General features: G+C 38.9%; 1 protein-coding gene across 5 annotated transcripts in view; it reads right to left on the reverse strand.

Moving 5' to 3' along the window:
* The window catches only part of sema6e (sema domain, transmembrane domain (TM), and cytoplasmic domain, (semaphorin) 6E), a 278709-nt gene that overhangs the window by 71658 nt on the left and 191918 nt on the right, over positions 1–15133 (reverse strand). For all 5 annotated transcript variants that reach the window (XM_055228148.1, XM_055228150.1, XM_055228151.1 and 2 more), the window contains 5 exons: positions 12798–12854; positions 11683–11784; positions 5286–5376; positions 2013–2135; positions 210–298 (listed from right to left, as the gene is read on the reverse strand). In XM_055228148.1, the coding sequence (XP_055084123.1) occupies positions 210–298; positions 2013–2135; positions 5286–5376; positions 11683–11784; positions 12798–12854 (462 nt within the window). The remainder of the gene's footprint in view (positions 1–209; positions 299–2012; positions 2136–5285; positions 5377–11682; positions 11785–12797; positions 12855–15133) is intronic.

Consider the following 15133-nt stretch of genomic DNA (forward strand, 5'->3'; position numbering starts at 1 on the left):
TGCTTAGTTAAATCCAGGTGACGACTTTTTTTTGGCCAGCCAGTGTATAACGAAGCTTTAAAAGAGAAAATGTAACAGCCTGGCTGCCTTTCTCGTCCGTCTTTGGGCTCAGGTATCTCACTTCTTGTTTGTGTAACTGTTCAAACATATGGAGTGTGTATTTGAGGTAATTGCAAAATAGCGGCAATGTTCTGTTAGTGTAGCCTTACTTTGCCCAGAGAGGTGTACTCCACGGCGATCTCACTGAAGAAGAAGTACACGTAGTTCCCGTACTCGATGGCATGAAGAAAATGTGGCTCTGAAATATACACGCAAAAAACATGTATTTGCCATGTATTTGAGCAAAATTTGTCAGATATATTGCATAGCAGCTCTTTACGTAAATATGTCCATTGTGTACTGTCAGCGTGTAATTATAAATCATATTAGTGTCAGATAATCAGGAAGTGTGTGTTATCATGCTAGTTGTTGTTAGCTTTACCGTCATTGCAAAACTCCGCTCTGGTCTCTGAGTTGTGAAAAGTGCTTCTAAACTCATTGTGGTGAATAATTAGGATGCTCTGAATGCATAAGGTGAGTAGGGAATAACTCTGGACCACTTCAAACAGTCTAAAATGGACTATATTTCATGTTCATGTACAGCGCCTTGGTACAAGCTCATCAGATCACAGATAAACAAATGAGTGGGTTTTTGAAAATAGGCCCAGGAGAATCGGAGGAAAAGGTGTGAGACATAAGCAGACAGAAATAATAATGAGGATTACACGAGCACAGCTGTAACTGCAGCCCAATGGAGCAGCTCAAACACTAATAGAAAGAGTCAGATCTGATTCTGTACATCTGCTCAATCACAGACATAGGCTTATATTTTACAGTATTCAAAACTGAACAACTAAAGATGTAGTGATGTGCTTTTCTGGCCATGACTGGGGAACACCCCCCTCCTCAAAAGTACAAATATGTACAGTACTGCAGCTAGATTTTATTGTTGGTTGAAATTCCACAGAATTCCATCACGGCATATAATGACGAAACCAATATGAAACATGGAGCGTGATGCATTCAAAAGAAACCGTAATCATAATAGTAACGCTGAATCAAATATGTATTCATGGACTGAAAAAAATCACCACAACAAATTAGCAGAAGTATTAGATGCATGGTATGGTTTATAATGAAAAGGTAAAAAATATATTATTTAATTTATAATTATTTACCTAGGTTTATCATTTATATATATATATATATATATATATATATATATATATATATATATATATATATATATATATATATATATATAAATCATTATTTTCACCATATTTGTTCAGTACCACATTTATATTAAGTCCAATAACAACTGCACAAATGTATTGTACGTGACATCTCAAAGTGAGCGCACAGCAGAAGAACATGAGATGTTCAATGATGTTTTCCATTGATTTTACACCCAGTGCCAGGACACTAGTGTGTCTGGACACGTTGCCAGGTGTGCCTTGAAAAAAAATCCCACTTTTATTGAACTCATTCTCAGAGTCATTTAATTGACCCTTTTGGGAGGCCATTAAACAACCAGACCAAAACTACCACCAATAATTTTGCACTAACATTTTTTTTTTTTTTTTCTAAATGGTGTCATTTGTCTTTTTTTTTTTTTCAGCAAATACCCAAAACTTAAAATGTTAGAACACACTGATAAAAGACCTTAAAAGGCAACCTGATTTTTAAGCATTAAAAACAGAATTAGTTTATTTTAAGGGTTTTGCTGTGGTCCAAAGTTATTCCTCACTTACCTTATTATAATTTATAAACACTTTTCACAGTTCTCAGAGACCAAAGAAAAGTTTTGCGTGACAGTAAAGCTAACAACAACTAGCATGCTAAATTCCCGGTTACTGGACAATAAAACACTTTATACTTAAATACAGACAACATGCAGTGGGCTTATTTTAACCTCAAGAGCTGCTTATACAAAATATTGTTTTTTAGGGGTTTAACTGAACTGGACTCACCTCTCAGCCATTTGGAGTCGTACTTGACCGTCCTCAGAACTGGACTGCTCTCGCCCAGACTGCGGTAGATCACTGCGTCACTGGCCAGGAAGTCTGTCATGGTGGCCGAGTAGAAGTCCCCACCTGTGTGCACAAGAATGAGGGAACATGATGTGACATTTCTAGGGCTGCAGTCCAAGAAATTCTTGGTTGACTGAAGACATGTCCTGCCCATCGATTAGTCACCTAAAAAGGGGGTGTGGCCATCTGTATGTGACCCAAACTGCACTCACAAGACTAGTAAAAGACTAGAAAAGTAAAAGTACTAGGAAACAATGTATTTATATCCTTTTTACATATAAATATATAAAATTCCAAATCTTCAGCTAACTCATTCACTTCTTTCTGGAGTTGTCCCATGCAGATTATTCAACTAAAGGACTTAAGGATCACAGATACAAAGAACAAGTGTGTTGTCAATATATATCGGTTCCAATATCGGTATTGGATGATGTAAGCGGTTTATTTTTCCCCTGCAGATATCACTGTCATACCCAGTTTGTTTTCATTGCATCAGATTTGTCTTTTTGAAATGTCTAATGGGTAAAAATGGAAATAGTAGAGCAATTGGACAAAAAAATACACCTCTATGTTTGCAAAATCATGCAACATATTATTCATCCCATAAAAATACATTTGGTTATTTTTGCAATCTTTACTTCAACTTTAGATAAATGTGTAAGACTTGCAAATATCTGATATTGGCAACGAATAGAATATCGCCTCAAAAAAGAAAAAAAAAAACAACATATGGGACCATCCCTAGTGCCGCCTGTGGTCACACGCGACTTTCACTGGCCTTTGGAGACGTGTGAGAAGCAGAACCGGTCGCTTTATTAACGTCATGTGTGAACTTTGCACAAATGCCAGAGGACACCAGCAGGAGCGGCGCACGCCTCAGATTCCCCCCTCGCTCAACCGCTAGCATCAGCACAGGATTAGCTTTCACCGGCGTTATGTTGAAATGCTAATTAGAGACCCATGTGAGCTTGTAGTCCAGCTCTAGAACGGTCATATCGTCTTGTCAACACTCGAGCTCGTCTGATCCGAGAAGGTAAGCAAGATAGGACCGGGTTAGTACTTGTAGCGCTGAAAATACCAGGTGCCATAGTGGAGCAGTAGTGGCTCTAATATTGAATTGGATTTACATATATAGCGCCTTTTCAGAACCTCGAAGTGTTTTTTTCTCGAGGTGACATGGCTCTAGAGTGTAGTATTGTCGTGTCCTTAGACAAATCTAAATAAATAGTAATAGTAAACAGTCATGGAAATAAAGGGAAAAAAAACTGTCCAAACTGTGTTCAAACTTTTAAACTTTAGTATAGTACAAACCAGGGTTTTTACAGCATCTCTCATGTATACAGGGGTGAAATAAGTACTTTATCTTGTTACTTTGGTAAATTTACAGATACCGGAGCAAAGAAATACTCAAGTGAAAGTAACAGTATCACATGAAAAAATCGACTTAAGAAAAAGTATTAAAGTACCCGTTTAAAAGTGTGCGCAAAGAGTAAAAGTAAGTAGGAAGTATTTTGCACAAATTTAATAGAATTGAGATCTAATAAAGCTTCAAATGTAGTGATTTTGATAAAGATTTGTGCTGAATTTTACTACACCAGTACAACTACAAAGTCACCAGTAGCAGTTGGCGCCATATTGGTTTTTATCAAACTGTTTTTATATGTTTTTTCAAAGACTTTAACAGGACGAGTGTCATTAATCCAACACCAGAAAGCTGAAATTTCCTAAAACACTGGTTTAATACTGATATTTGGTCAGTTAATGCACATTTCCATCAGTTTCCATTTCTTTACATTAGCAACAAGAACCAAAATGGCAGCAGGTGGCAAAAAAACAAAACAATCGTAAACTAATAGAAATTGCAACAACTTCATAATTCAATCTTTACTCAGAAGTCTCCCATTTTCAAATTTTGCTATAAATCTGTCCCAAAACACTGTCGAATAATAATCAAAATCCATATAAATGACTTTAGCACGATATTTGATTACACTAAGAATAATTCCATCTTCATTTCTGTCACAGCTATAATCAAAAGTCTTGTTAAGTTGTCAGCTCGCACTTTGTTTTCTAGCTCCAAGTGACACGCTGCTTGCTTATATTTCTCTATTTTATCAAATTCTAAACAGGATAAACAAAGGGATTAGCAAACACTATTTATTGAAGTTTTCGGTCTAAATCTATGTCCGCGCCGTTGACAGCTCTTTCTTGTTGCGTGTTATTAATACCGTTCTTTCATTTGATTTCGCTGAAAGTCTGATACAGCTTCATGCATCTGACAAACACTCATGTTTGGTCTTAATAATGATTTTTTTGTGGTTAAAATGAGGCTGTGTCCCATGTGTAAAACTGTAATTATAGAAAACTTTATTAAATGTGAAATAGTTTATTATGCCATCTTACTGTAGAGACTAAAGACTAAACTTTGCTTGACCATCACCAGTGCATTAAAGACTTAATTCATCTTAATGTTGGGAAGCAGTATGGTTAAAGTATATTTGATTGACCACTTAGGGAAATTGTCCTCTGCATTTGACCCATCCTCCAGCATTGGGCCCAGTTTTGTTTTTTATGTATCGTGATTGCGATTAGATTTGCGATTTATGAGTAAAAAAGCTTGACTCTGTTCAGAGCACACATTTTAAACAACTCCAGAAGGTTTAACATTGGGAGAAAACTGAAATATGAACTGATAAACTAATACAAGAATCCAGAGCAGTTGTTTAGCAGGATATTTTGTTTTTTGTTCTTAGTTATTTGGAGTCTTTGTGATTTGATGATTGCAACTGAAATTGCAATTTTAATTTATTTTCATATTTTGAGAACGCACAGTCTGAAAATGATTAGCTAAAGATATATTTTAAGTTGTAGGTTGATGGATACATTTTTTGGGGGGAGGGGGAAATATTTTGACAAGAATTATGATTGCACTTACTCTTTTTTCCCCCCAAATTTTACACATCTAGAACAATTTCCAAAAACACTGAAATATGAACTGACAAACTAACACAAGAATCACACTTCAGAGCGTGTTTGTACAGATCTAAACTACAAGATGAGCAGTTTTCATGCAGAATAAGAAGGCACCATTTGGTTGTTTGAGGGGGAAATTATGGTACTTCAAAAATCGCAGCCTTTCCGATTTGCCAATTGCGTCCTTTCAAATTGTGATTTCGATTTGACTGCGATAAATCTTGCAGCCCTACTACTTACCAGCAAACAATCCAACATTGGACTGTCTGGACTCAAAGGGACAGCGCGCCTGACCCACCACCTCCTCCCCCTCCTGCTCCAGAGTGGACATCTGCAAAAGAGAGGACAGTCAGTGGAACATGTGATAAAAGCACTTAGCCTCACTGTAAATCTGCCCTTAAAGCAGCCTTGTTGCCGTGATGCGCTTTATTAGAAATCACTGAAGCATCATATGGAGAATTTGTTTTATAGAGAGGCTTATGGGAGGGCTGGCTCAATAAAAGGCTTGAAGGACTGTCTCAAAGCACATATTTAGATGCTAGCTTGTGTCCGCTTGTTTATAAGGTGGTAAAAAGGGTTGAATTTTATTGGTTACTGGACGCTTTCTCACTCAGCATTACAAACAGAAAGGGTGGCACTGCAGTTTTTGCTGCGATCATGGACTGTATAAAGAAGCGGACTAAGTGAGTGTGACGTCACCCGGGGCGTTCGGCTCCGGTCAAATGAAGCTTGTCGAGGCTAGCGGTTATAGGGGCGAATTTTGAGTCGAGATCCATATGTAGAATTCCGACCACGAGTATCATAGCAACCAAAGAGCCAATCCGGAGCGAGGCTGTTGAAAGTGATTTAACAGGGGGCGGGCACTTAGCAACGCTGTCAATCAAACCTGTTGCTAACACTTTATGCCAAGTAACTGCTTTTGAATGTGACACTCAGTTGCTATGCCGACAAGTTGATGTGAAGGTTCTGTTTTTGGGTAGCTGGTCTGTTTTGGAAACTGGTTCTAGTTAGTCAAGACTGCTTTCCTTTTGCTCTCGTTTTGGCGTGGGTTACGGCCTACACTCGCCCTTGTGTTTGCAAAATAAACAACCAGAATTCTCAACCAACTAGAGCCAGTGTCCAATCCAACCAGTAACTGACAAATGGAAGCTTTACTCAACCCCCCTCTGTGCCGCCAGTTAGCGCAGTGGACACATGCACACACACAGACAGAGAGACATAGAGATATAGACAGGTGGATTTGACGGTTGACGCTCATCCGGACCGTCGCCGTGTGTGTTCGACAGCCTCTGTGGCGGCGGTGCTCAGAGCAGCTGTCTCTGTGCACGCATGAACACCCATTCATGTCAACACTGCGCCACTGTCTCACTGGTGCATCATGGGAGCAAAACCAAAGACATGTGCAATCTCTAATATGGAAGAAACCAGAGACGACAGTCGCTAATATGGCTAGTTTTTTTTTTTTTGTTATCTATATTTTAAGTCATTAACGCAAAAACAACAGGATAAACTATATTTGAGCAGTGAGTACAAAATCAATATTTACAATAAGACGTCAGTGTAATCCCTCAGTCGTCCAGGTCTGATCCATAGTAAAAGTTCTGGTCAGATTACAGGTGGACACTGCCTTATATCCACCTATATTTGTCTTTTCCTTTTACTATTTTCAATAAAACAACAAATACAACAGGCTCCAGGAGGCTGAGTGGGGTAGGGTTGGGGGATGCAGCATTTACCTTACTTTATATGCTATATTATACTAAAATATGGGGCTCGTGATAAAGAAAAGGGTTTGGAATTGCGGTGTCCCTTATGATTCCAAGATATGTGGCTTCCAATACGATATCACAGATTATATTACCAAAAATACTCTTAGAGATATATCAATACATCAGCTTTTAGTATTTAGTAATTAGTAGTTGAGTATGCCCCTAATATAGAACAAAGCATAATGGTGCATGTAAAAACTGCTTGAAAAATATGCATTCTTACGGTGAACAGGCGAATCTTTCTTTCTACAGATGTAACTTGTAACTTAACCTGGCGACGTGACCCGTTTGTCTCCAAGGAGGTGGGGATACCTTTAATGTTCTTTGATGCTCACCGAGAAACATTTCAGTCAAAGCACTAACATCCCGTGGAGACAAGCAGGGATTTTAAGTGTTAACACCAGACATATTTCTTTTTATCACCATGTTTCCTTTTATTGTTTTGAAAATGCTATATTCGCCAAAAACGTATTAATATGTTTTATAAGTTTTACTTTACATTTTTGACGGTCCAAGTCCCCCTTCCCTTTGCGCTCCATGCTAAGTCACTCCCCCTTCAGAGCGATATCACAACACAATCTGCCTGCATCCCGCTAATGAAACTACTGCACGTCGCATCAGGTTCGTGAAGTTGTTGTGCATCGTGTTTTTGTATATTTATGGAGGATTGTTGTGTGGGTGCATGGGTGTCGTAGACTTGTGGGCGGAGCCTTGTACAGAATTCTACAGCGAACCTTAAGGAGGGTTTGAATATAGCCTGGGAAAGATTGCAAAAATACTCATGGATGACCTCTAAAACCTCTTCTGGCATGTTTTGATGAGGGAAAAACATTATAACATTGTAAAAAAAAAAAAATAATAATAATAATAATAAAATGTAAAAAAAATACAAATAAAAATTTGCAAAATACCCCCTTTTTAAATGTATATAATAGATATTGCAAGTTAAAATCATGAACCCAAATGTCATTGTATAAAACGATTTTAAGTTTCTTCTAGTGGAGCCACAGAGAACATAATTACATCAACTAAAATAAACAACAACATGGCAGGCTCTTCAGACTTTTATATTTAATCTACCGAGTTCCGGAGTGAATTTCTAATCCATTTAAAATCTAATTAACGTGATCATTCTGCTCCTCGCATTAAGACAAAACCTACAGCCTCCTATTCTGAGGATTAACATTTTAATCAAGAAAGGATCACGCTATTGCTAATTCATAATCAGAGAGCCTATCCTTCACTGTCACTGCGTTTGCTCCGTGTTCTTCTGTGGAGTTTGAGCCACAATCACAAAGCAAAAAGTTGCTCATAATTTGAATAATCCATTTTAAAGGTGCACTGTGTAGCTTTTGTGGTGAAGAGTTCGCCACCTGCTTGTCTCTAAGGAGATGTTATTGCCTTAAATGCTCCACAGTATGGCATGAATCATAACTATCTCCATTATCTCCATGGAAACGAGCAACTGACATCACCAGGCCAGATTACAGGTCAGATCTACGGAGAGGGGACACTGCTCAAAGTAAGAATGCATGTATTTTTTGAGCTATAAAACCAACTGCAATTGAACAAATGTATGATAGCTAAATTTACAGAAAGTTAGATAAAAAGTTTAATGCTATACAGTGGAACATACCTGAACCTGATGTTATTCATTTTAGGCATTTGTTGTAGATTAAATCAGAAGTATGTATCTTTCACGTCACCGGCGTGATTACATGGAAACAAAGTTAAAACCATACTTCGGAACATTCTCCATGGAGATATATGCTATACTGTGGAAGATTAACGCCAGGAACAAAATTTCCATGGAAACAAGCAGGCAAAGAGTCAGGTTTATGGTTTATGGAAGCCTGATCATAGTAAGGATGAACATTTTTTGATGCAATAAAAATACCCCAAAAAACATGCTTTTATTTTAGCCTGTTTTCAGCGTTAAAAGTTACAGTGAGGCTTTAAATTTCAGGCATTTGTTGAAGTACCATGTATATGAACCATGCTTCAATACAGCAACACTAACTGACTGAAGCCAACATAAATAATAAAATAATTAAGTTAAATGAACTTAAATCAAATCAAAATGAAATTAAAAATACAAACTCAAACATGAAAGACTGAACATGCTTTACAACTGTCAAAAGAACCGATTCCAAGGACCAAAAACAAGCCGGAAATTGAACACGATCCAGTCTCTTGTGGAGTAAATAAACCAGGCCAGGTGAGGTTGACTAAGTGGTCACGGCAGCTCGAGGACACAGCACGGCTGGTTTCAAGCTCCCAACCTTGGACTAAATATTCCCTATAAACTCACACACTCCCACCTGTCCTGGTCTGATACACCGGCTAACACAGTCTTTTTCCCAAATTTTTCTCTCCTCTTCCTCCTCTCTCTCCAGGCGTCCGGATAGGCATCTCTTGTACCTTTTTTTTTTCCCCCTGAAATGGCCGAGCAGACACAGCAGGGGTAGCGATGCCAGGATGTGTGAGTGAAGAGTGAATCTCCTCTGGTTCAGACTATGTAGGTCAGTGTTGAGTCGTGGTTTGATGCTACACGGTTTTAAAGGTGTGATGTGTAAAATGCGGTTTTAAAAGTGTGATTGAATGGAACACGGATAAACAAGGATGTTACAGAGCAAAAATAAATGCATACATGTTGTTCCCTGATTAAAACATGCCTGAACAGGTGTTAGATGTCATCCATGCACGTTTGCCTACATCACCATGCTCCCACATGACAATTTTTCATAAATACACAAAAGCATGATACAAAACTATACTCTGCAGCTTTACGAACCTGATGCGATGTGCAGTAGTTTCATTAGCAGAAGGCACGTTGATTGTAATGTGATAGTGGGGAGTGACTTTTAACTCAGAGCATCAAAATAGAATGTTAAACCCATAAAAATTATAGTGTTGTGTTGCTTTTGTCAAATTTAGCATTTTCAAAATAATAAAAGGTAACATGGTGATCTAAATATGTTATGTGTTAGCGGTTGATACCCCATAAAAGTAAAATACCCCCTCTTTAAACCGTAGTAAATCACTTTTGAGCCAAAAAAATAGATGCATTTTGTTGTTTATTTGTTTTTTTCATTTGGTTGTGTTTATTGCACTGAATAACATGTGTCCTTATCCTGAGTGGGCTTACATCTCCACAAACCTGACTCTTACTTGGCCTGGAGAAGGGCCACCTGCCTGTTTGGAAATGTTTCTTTGGTATTTCCACAGTATGGCATAAAAACTTATCTATCATGCAGTATGACATTACAGCTGTGGAGACTCGCAGTTCGAAAACATGTTTTTCAAGGTATTTTTGTACAATAAAATCACCTGTAATGAAAATAATTAGTGCCATACAGTGGAACATTCCAGGCGAGGCAATGAATCTCCATGGAGACAAACAGGTGGCGGACCTTTCACCAGATAACCTACGCAGTAATGACATAGTGGGATATACTGGTGAAATACGGCGTGTGCACAGACTGAGGTCACAGGCAGGTCACAGTGCTGCACATCAGGAGCACGGGGCTGATGGGGAGATGTGCATTCCCCATTTGAATTCCAATCTCCTCCTCTCTCAGATTTACTGTACAACTGCTCCTCTGCTCCATCTGCCTGCTGGGAACCACAAACCTCAAAGTCTGAGCTCTGAAAGTTTGATCAAATCGTCCAAAAAGCTAACCAGTGCATTATGTGGTTTTATAGTAGGGATGAAATAAATGGCACAGTCCTTTTCTATAGTCCTGACAAACATTTATTACAATCAGGCCACGGTGATGGGAAAGCCGCTCGAACCGTTGGCCTATCGCCACTTGGCCACTCACGGCAAACATGAGGTTTTCAAAAGTGCGTTTCAAAGCACAAATTGACCCGAGCTCCTTCAAATGATGCATAACTGCCTGAAGAGTAACACTGTGTTGGTGGTAATGGCACAAATACAACAGATTAATTTCTATGTCTTTTGAATGAGAAGTGCTCTACATTCACACCAGTTGAAGTATGAATAGGTTGGGTTCTATACTCTGAAATTGATGCACAACACATCCAAAATACGCAGTTTTTTTACACGTGCACAGGGTAAAATTAATTATTATATTCTTTTTATGATGAGATTGTTTATTTAACAAACCACCACAACTACATTTGGTGCTGAAGAACAAAACAGAAAATACTGTAAACTCCACACATCCAATAATGCTTTATCTCCATAATGCCAGAGCCCGTCTCTTTCACAGATCCCCCTCCTCTCACAGTGACCCTGAGGTACTGTCTCTTACATAAAAGCTGCCACTGCTCCGTCCTCCTCCTGCTGTGTTCCGTCAACACTAGACCGGCTCGCTCCTGTTTACTCAACATTAGGCTTTATCAACGGCGCTCTCTGAAGTCACGTGACCTTCTATGAGAGATTGTTACGCCATGAGTACACCTGCCTCACGTCGCTGCAATGTTTTTAAAGGTTTAAATCTCTGACAGTTGCTTTGACAGACATCCAAGAGTCTGTTTCGTAGTCCTTTGTCGGATTTTTTCTTCCTTTTTGCACTGGTAAACCGCCATGTTTGTTGTGACACGAACGGAGCATGCGTCTCTGATTGGTTTATCCATCTGCCAATCACGCCTATAGAAAGTGTGAAGCTAAATACAACTCCAGGTATGATTTGATGAGGTAAAAATGTTATAACATGACAGAACACAAAAAAAAAATCAGTAATAAATCATCGTTTAAATGGACTTGTGACATACTTGCAGCAATCGCATCTTCCTCTTTTACCCAAACATAGAAATTTGGATTACAAAATGGACTGATCCTCAAAATCCATAGTAAACCATAGATGATTCCAAAGCAAATGTCTTTATAGGAGCCTTCTTACCTTATAGTTCCTGCAGGTGGGGTTGAAGGCATTGGTCCCACAGGCGAACAAGGTCTCGTCGTTCCGTGGCACCAGAACTTTGATGTAGTTGTAACATTCATCCTGAGGGAAACACGTCTATTAACTACTATCCAACTGGTGCAGCCTGGTGTGTACGTTTTATAAGAATCTAGGAGGGCACACTACACGACTTTAAACTGTACGACAGCACACATGCACACTGTGATGATGCACACGATCAGCCATGGCCACGACTAAAGTTTGTTGGAGCGAATTTCAGGCTCCGTGTGGAAACGTTTCCGTAATTGGGCTAGAGGGACAAAGTAGCAGTGGTTTCCTATGTGTAAAAGAGAGTAAATGAAAGCGAATCAGGGAGAGTCGGTCCCGTTCATGGCAGAGCTCTTCTAAGGAGCATTTGTGTTTTTTGTTGATCAGAAAGATTGATCGCGAGGGAAGGTCTCACTCTGCGACCAAAAGATCAGACACACTTTACATCATTCTAGAGTCTAAAGTTTGATCTTTGTCCCGGTCTTTATCGCTGTGAGACCTGCGACCCGCCATTTTTAATTACGACTTAAGATTTTCCCCATGATCACAAATCTTTTTGTCGGAGACGGCCAAAATCGTGCAGTGTTCGCCCAGATTAAGACACGTACAATATGCATGAACAAAACTACATTCACATTCACAAGTACAGAAAGGAAATGGCATAACTTATCTTGGTCCTAAAAGTGAACATTTTCTCAAATTCAGACCACAAATTTGTCAATATATTCACGCTATTTTAATATATATTTTAATTGTACTTTTTCCTTATATAAAGACTAATTGCAAACAAAAGAAAACTGCTTAAATTACGCTACAAACAATACCGTCAAAGTTAGCAGAACTACCCTGTATTCTACCTACTACACATGTTTTTTTCCGCACTTCTCCATCAAAAAAGAGGTATTCAACTAAACCAGACCACTATCCCTCCACACCTAGTGATATCAAAAATCTCATCTGCCGTTTCTTTTCCGACAATAAGCTCTCCTTGCACCTCGTATCCCTCCAAAAACACTCCCGAAATGAAAGCTCCGAGCGAAACCAGCCGACACAACAAAACCACTCACGCTGTTCTTCCCGCGGACCGTGCACTTGGCCACGTCCTTCGTCTTCCAAGTCAGCTTCTGCAAAAAGGACGAAAAAAAAGAAAAAAAACATGAACAGACGGAAGAGTGTGTGCTCCCAGACAAGCTGCTCCTCACTTCGCTTGTTCCAGTGCTATTAGCGGACAGCTGTGTCGAAAATCTCATTAACTTCAATAAACTGTTGTAAAGGAAACACAAATGGGCAGAAATGTGGGGTGGCTTCGGAGCGTCGGGAATCTGGTCAAACTCGATGGGAATCTGAAAGCTGGAATTCAAAGCAGCGTGAGAGTGCGATGGCAACGTAATTAGCGACAATTAACCCCGTGGACTAAGCATGTGCACTGGTCTAAATATATATATAGTTTTGTCCAGAGGTAACAGGGTTTGTAGTGGCGCGGTTAAAGGATTGGCAGATACTTCACATTTGAACATAAATCGGTTGATCAGTGCCTTAATGGCCTAATAAAATCACAACGGGAGACGTGAGAGAAGCCAAGCTCGTTAATGTTCTTTTGCATTTTAATCATCGAATTTTGGAAAATCGTTATCTGGACTATAAACTCAGACGTATGAGAAAATAAGTTGTCACAAAGCCAATGGCAATAATTAATCGAAATGGGAAAATACTAAAACTATCTCTGATCTCATCGATAATACACATTACAGTTGTCCCTCACTATATCGTGGTTCACCGGTCTCGCTGATTTTTGCATGATTTTATTACAGCATATGAACCCACATTGTGTCCTGGGTCCTGATTGGCTAAGGGACTGTAGACCGGGGACAGTCTCCTCCGTGCTGTGTCTCCTGTACAGTACAAAAAATGTTCATCTAAATTTACATAAATGTTGGATCGCAGTGCGACTCTGAAGTGCTGTATGTTTGCAAGTTTTCTCCCCGACAAAACCCACAATGTTGATGAAACGTTCTGCACCGATGAAGGTTTGAACTTGAGAGTTTAAACAAGAGAAATGTGAGAAAATATTAATGCCTGTGTGAGAAAAGTGTATAAAGTGTGTGGTGAGGGGTTTTACAGCTTCAAAACGTATATAATTGTAAAAAATAAAGCTGACTACTTCGCAGATTTCGCCTATTGGAGGTTATTTTTTAGATAATAAACGAGGAGGGAGCTGACTGTATTCGTAATATTCTCTATCTGGATGTCCTCAGTCGCCATGTTTCTACTTTTACTTGGTCAAGAATGTGTTAAAGAAATCTCAATATACAGAATAATTGTTACTTGTTACTGAAATTAATTGCATGTTGTGCAATTTGACAGCTATGTTGTAAAACTGGCTTGTACGTTAAGACCATAGACTGTATATAAATGGACAAAGCTGGCAGGAGTCCTCAAATACTTTCATAATTGCGTTGTCCACTTTTCAACAAAAAAAACATGATAGTAGCATATAGATGTCAAGATTATTTGGGCAAAAAACATGTTAACCAATCAATTTTAAATACTATTTTTTAGATTAATATTTGTTCGTTCATACCATATTACCACTTAAACTACATCTTTATCTGTGACTTATGTATGGATGGTCATGATGTAGACACCTTAAAATACTTTAAACTGAATAAAAGCTACTTGTTTGTGTTGCTTCCTGGAACAAACACATCTCCAGTTCAAGTTGTGGCCACTTTCTCCCTTCCACATGAAAGATACGTTCCCCAAGAGCCACTAGTGAATAACAAGAGCATCATTTCAATTTCAATATGCACATTTTTTTCCTTTTTTTTCCCCATATATGAGCCATAATACATACAGTACATCCCTATAGAATACCCGCAACACATGAAGGCTCATTCGGGTGAGACCCTGCATAAGTAAAGAGCAGGAAATCTACATTTTAAAACCTCCATGTTTATGCTCCATTTGGTTTACTAATAACGTCTTAAAGCCACGCAAGCCGAGGGTACGGTACAAGTGAGGAGAATGCAAATGTATGTGGGGTGAGAGGAACTGCATTACTGCGTATAGAAAGACTCAATCTGTAAGTGGTAAGTTATAGAACTGAAAATGTCACAGTTTAGTGGGCAGAAAATCAGCCACGTGAACGGTCATTAAAGGAGAGTGATATAAAAGGGCCGGTACTCGCTTTTCTTTTTTTTTTTCCATGTATTTGAGCAAAGTTTCTCTTGCCCCGGTAGATATATGACATAAACAGCTCTTGAGGTCAGAGGAATAAGTCTGCTGTGTGCTGTCTGCATCTGTAAGTTTTATTGTCCGAGAATCAGGAAAATGTGTGGTTAGCATGCTAGTTGGTATTAGCATTACCGCTCGGGTGTCCGCAAGTTGTGACAAAGTGCTTATA

This window comes from Periophthalmus magnuspinnatus, chromosome 16 (genome assembly GCF_009829125.3).
Source record: "Periophthalmus magnuspinnatus isolate fPerMag1 chromosome 16, fPerMag1.2.pri, whole genome shotgun sequence".
In the NCBI taxonomy this organism is placed as follows: Eukaryota; Metazoa; Chordata; class Actinopteri; order Gobiiformes; family Gobiidae; genus Periophthalmus; species Periophthalmus magnuspinnatus.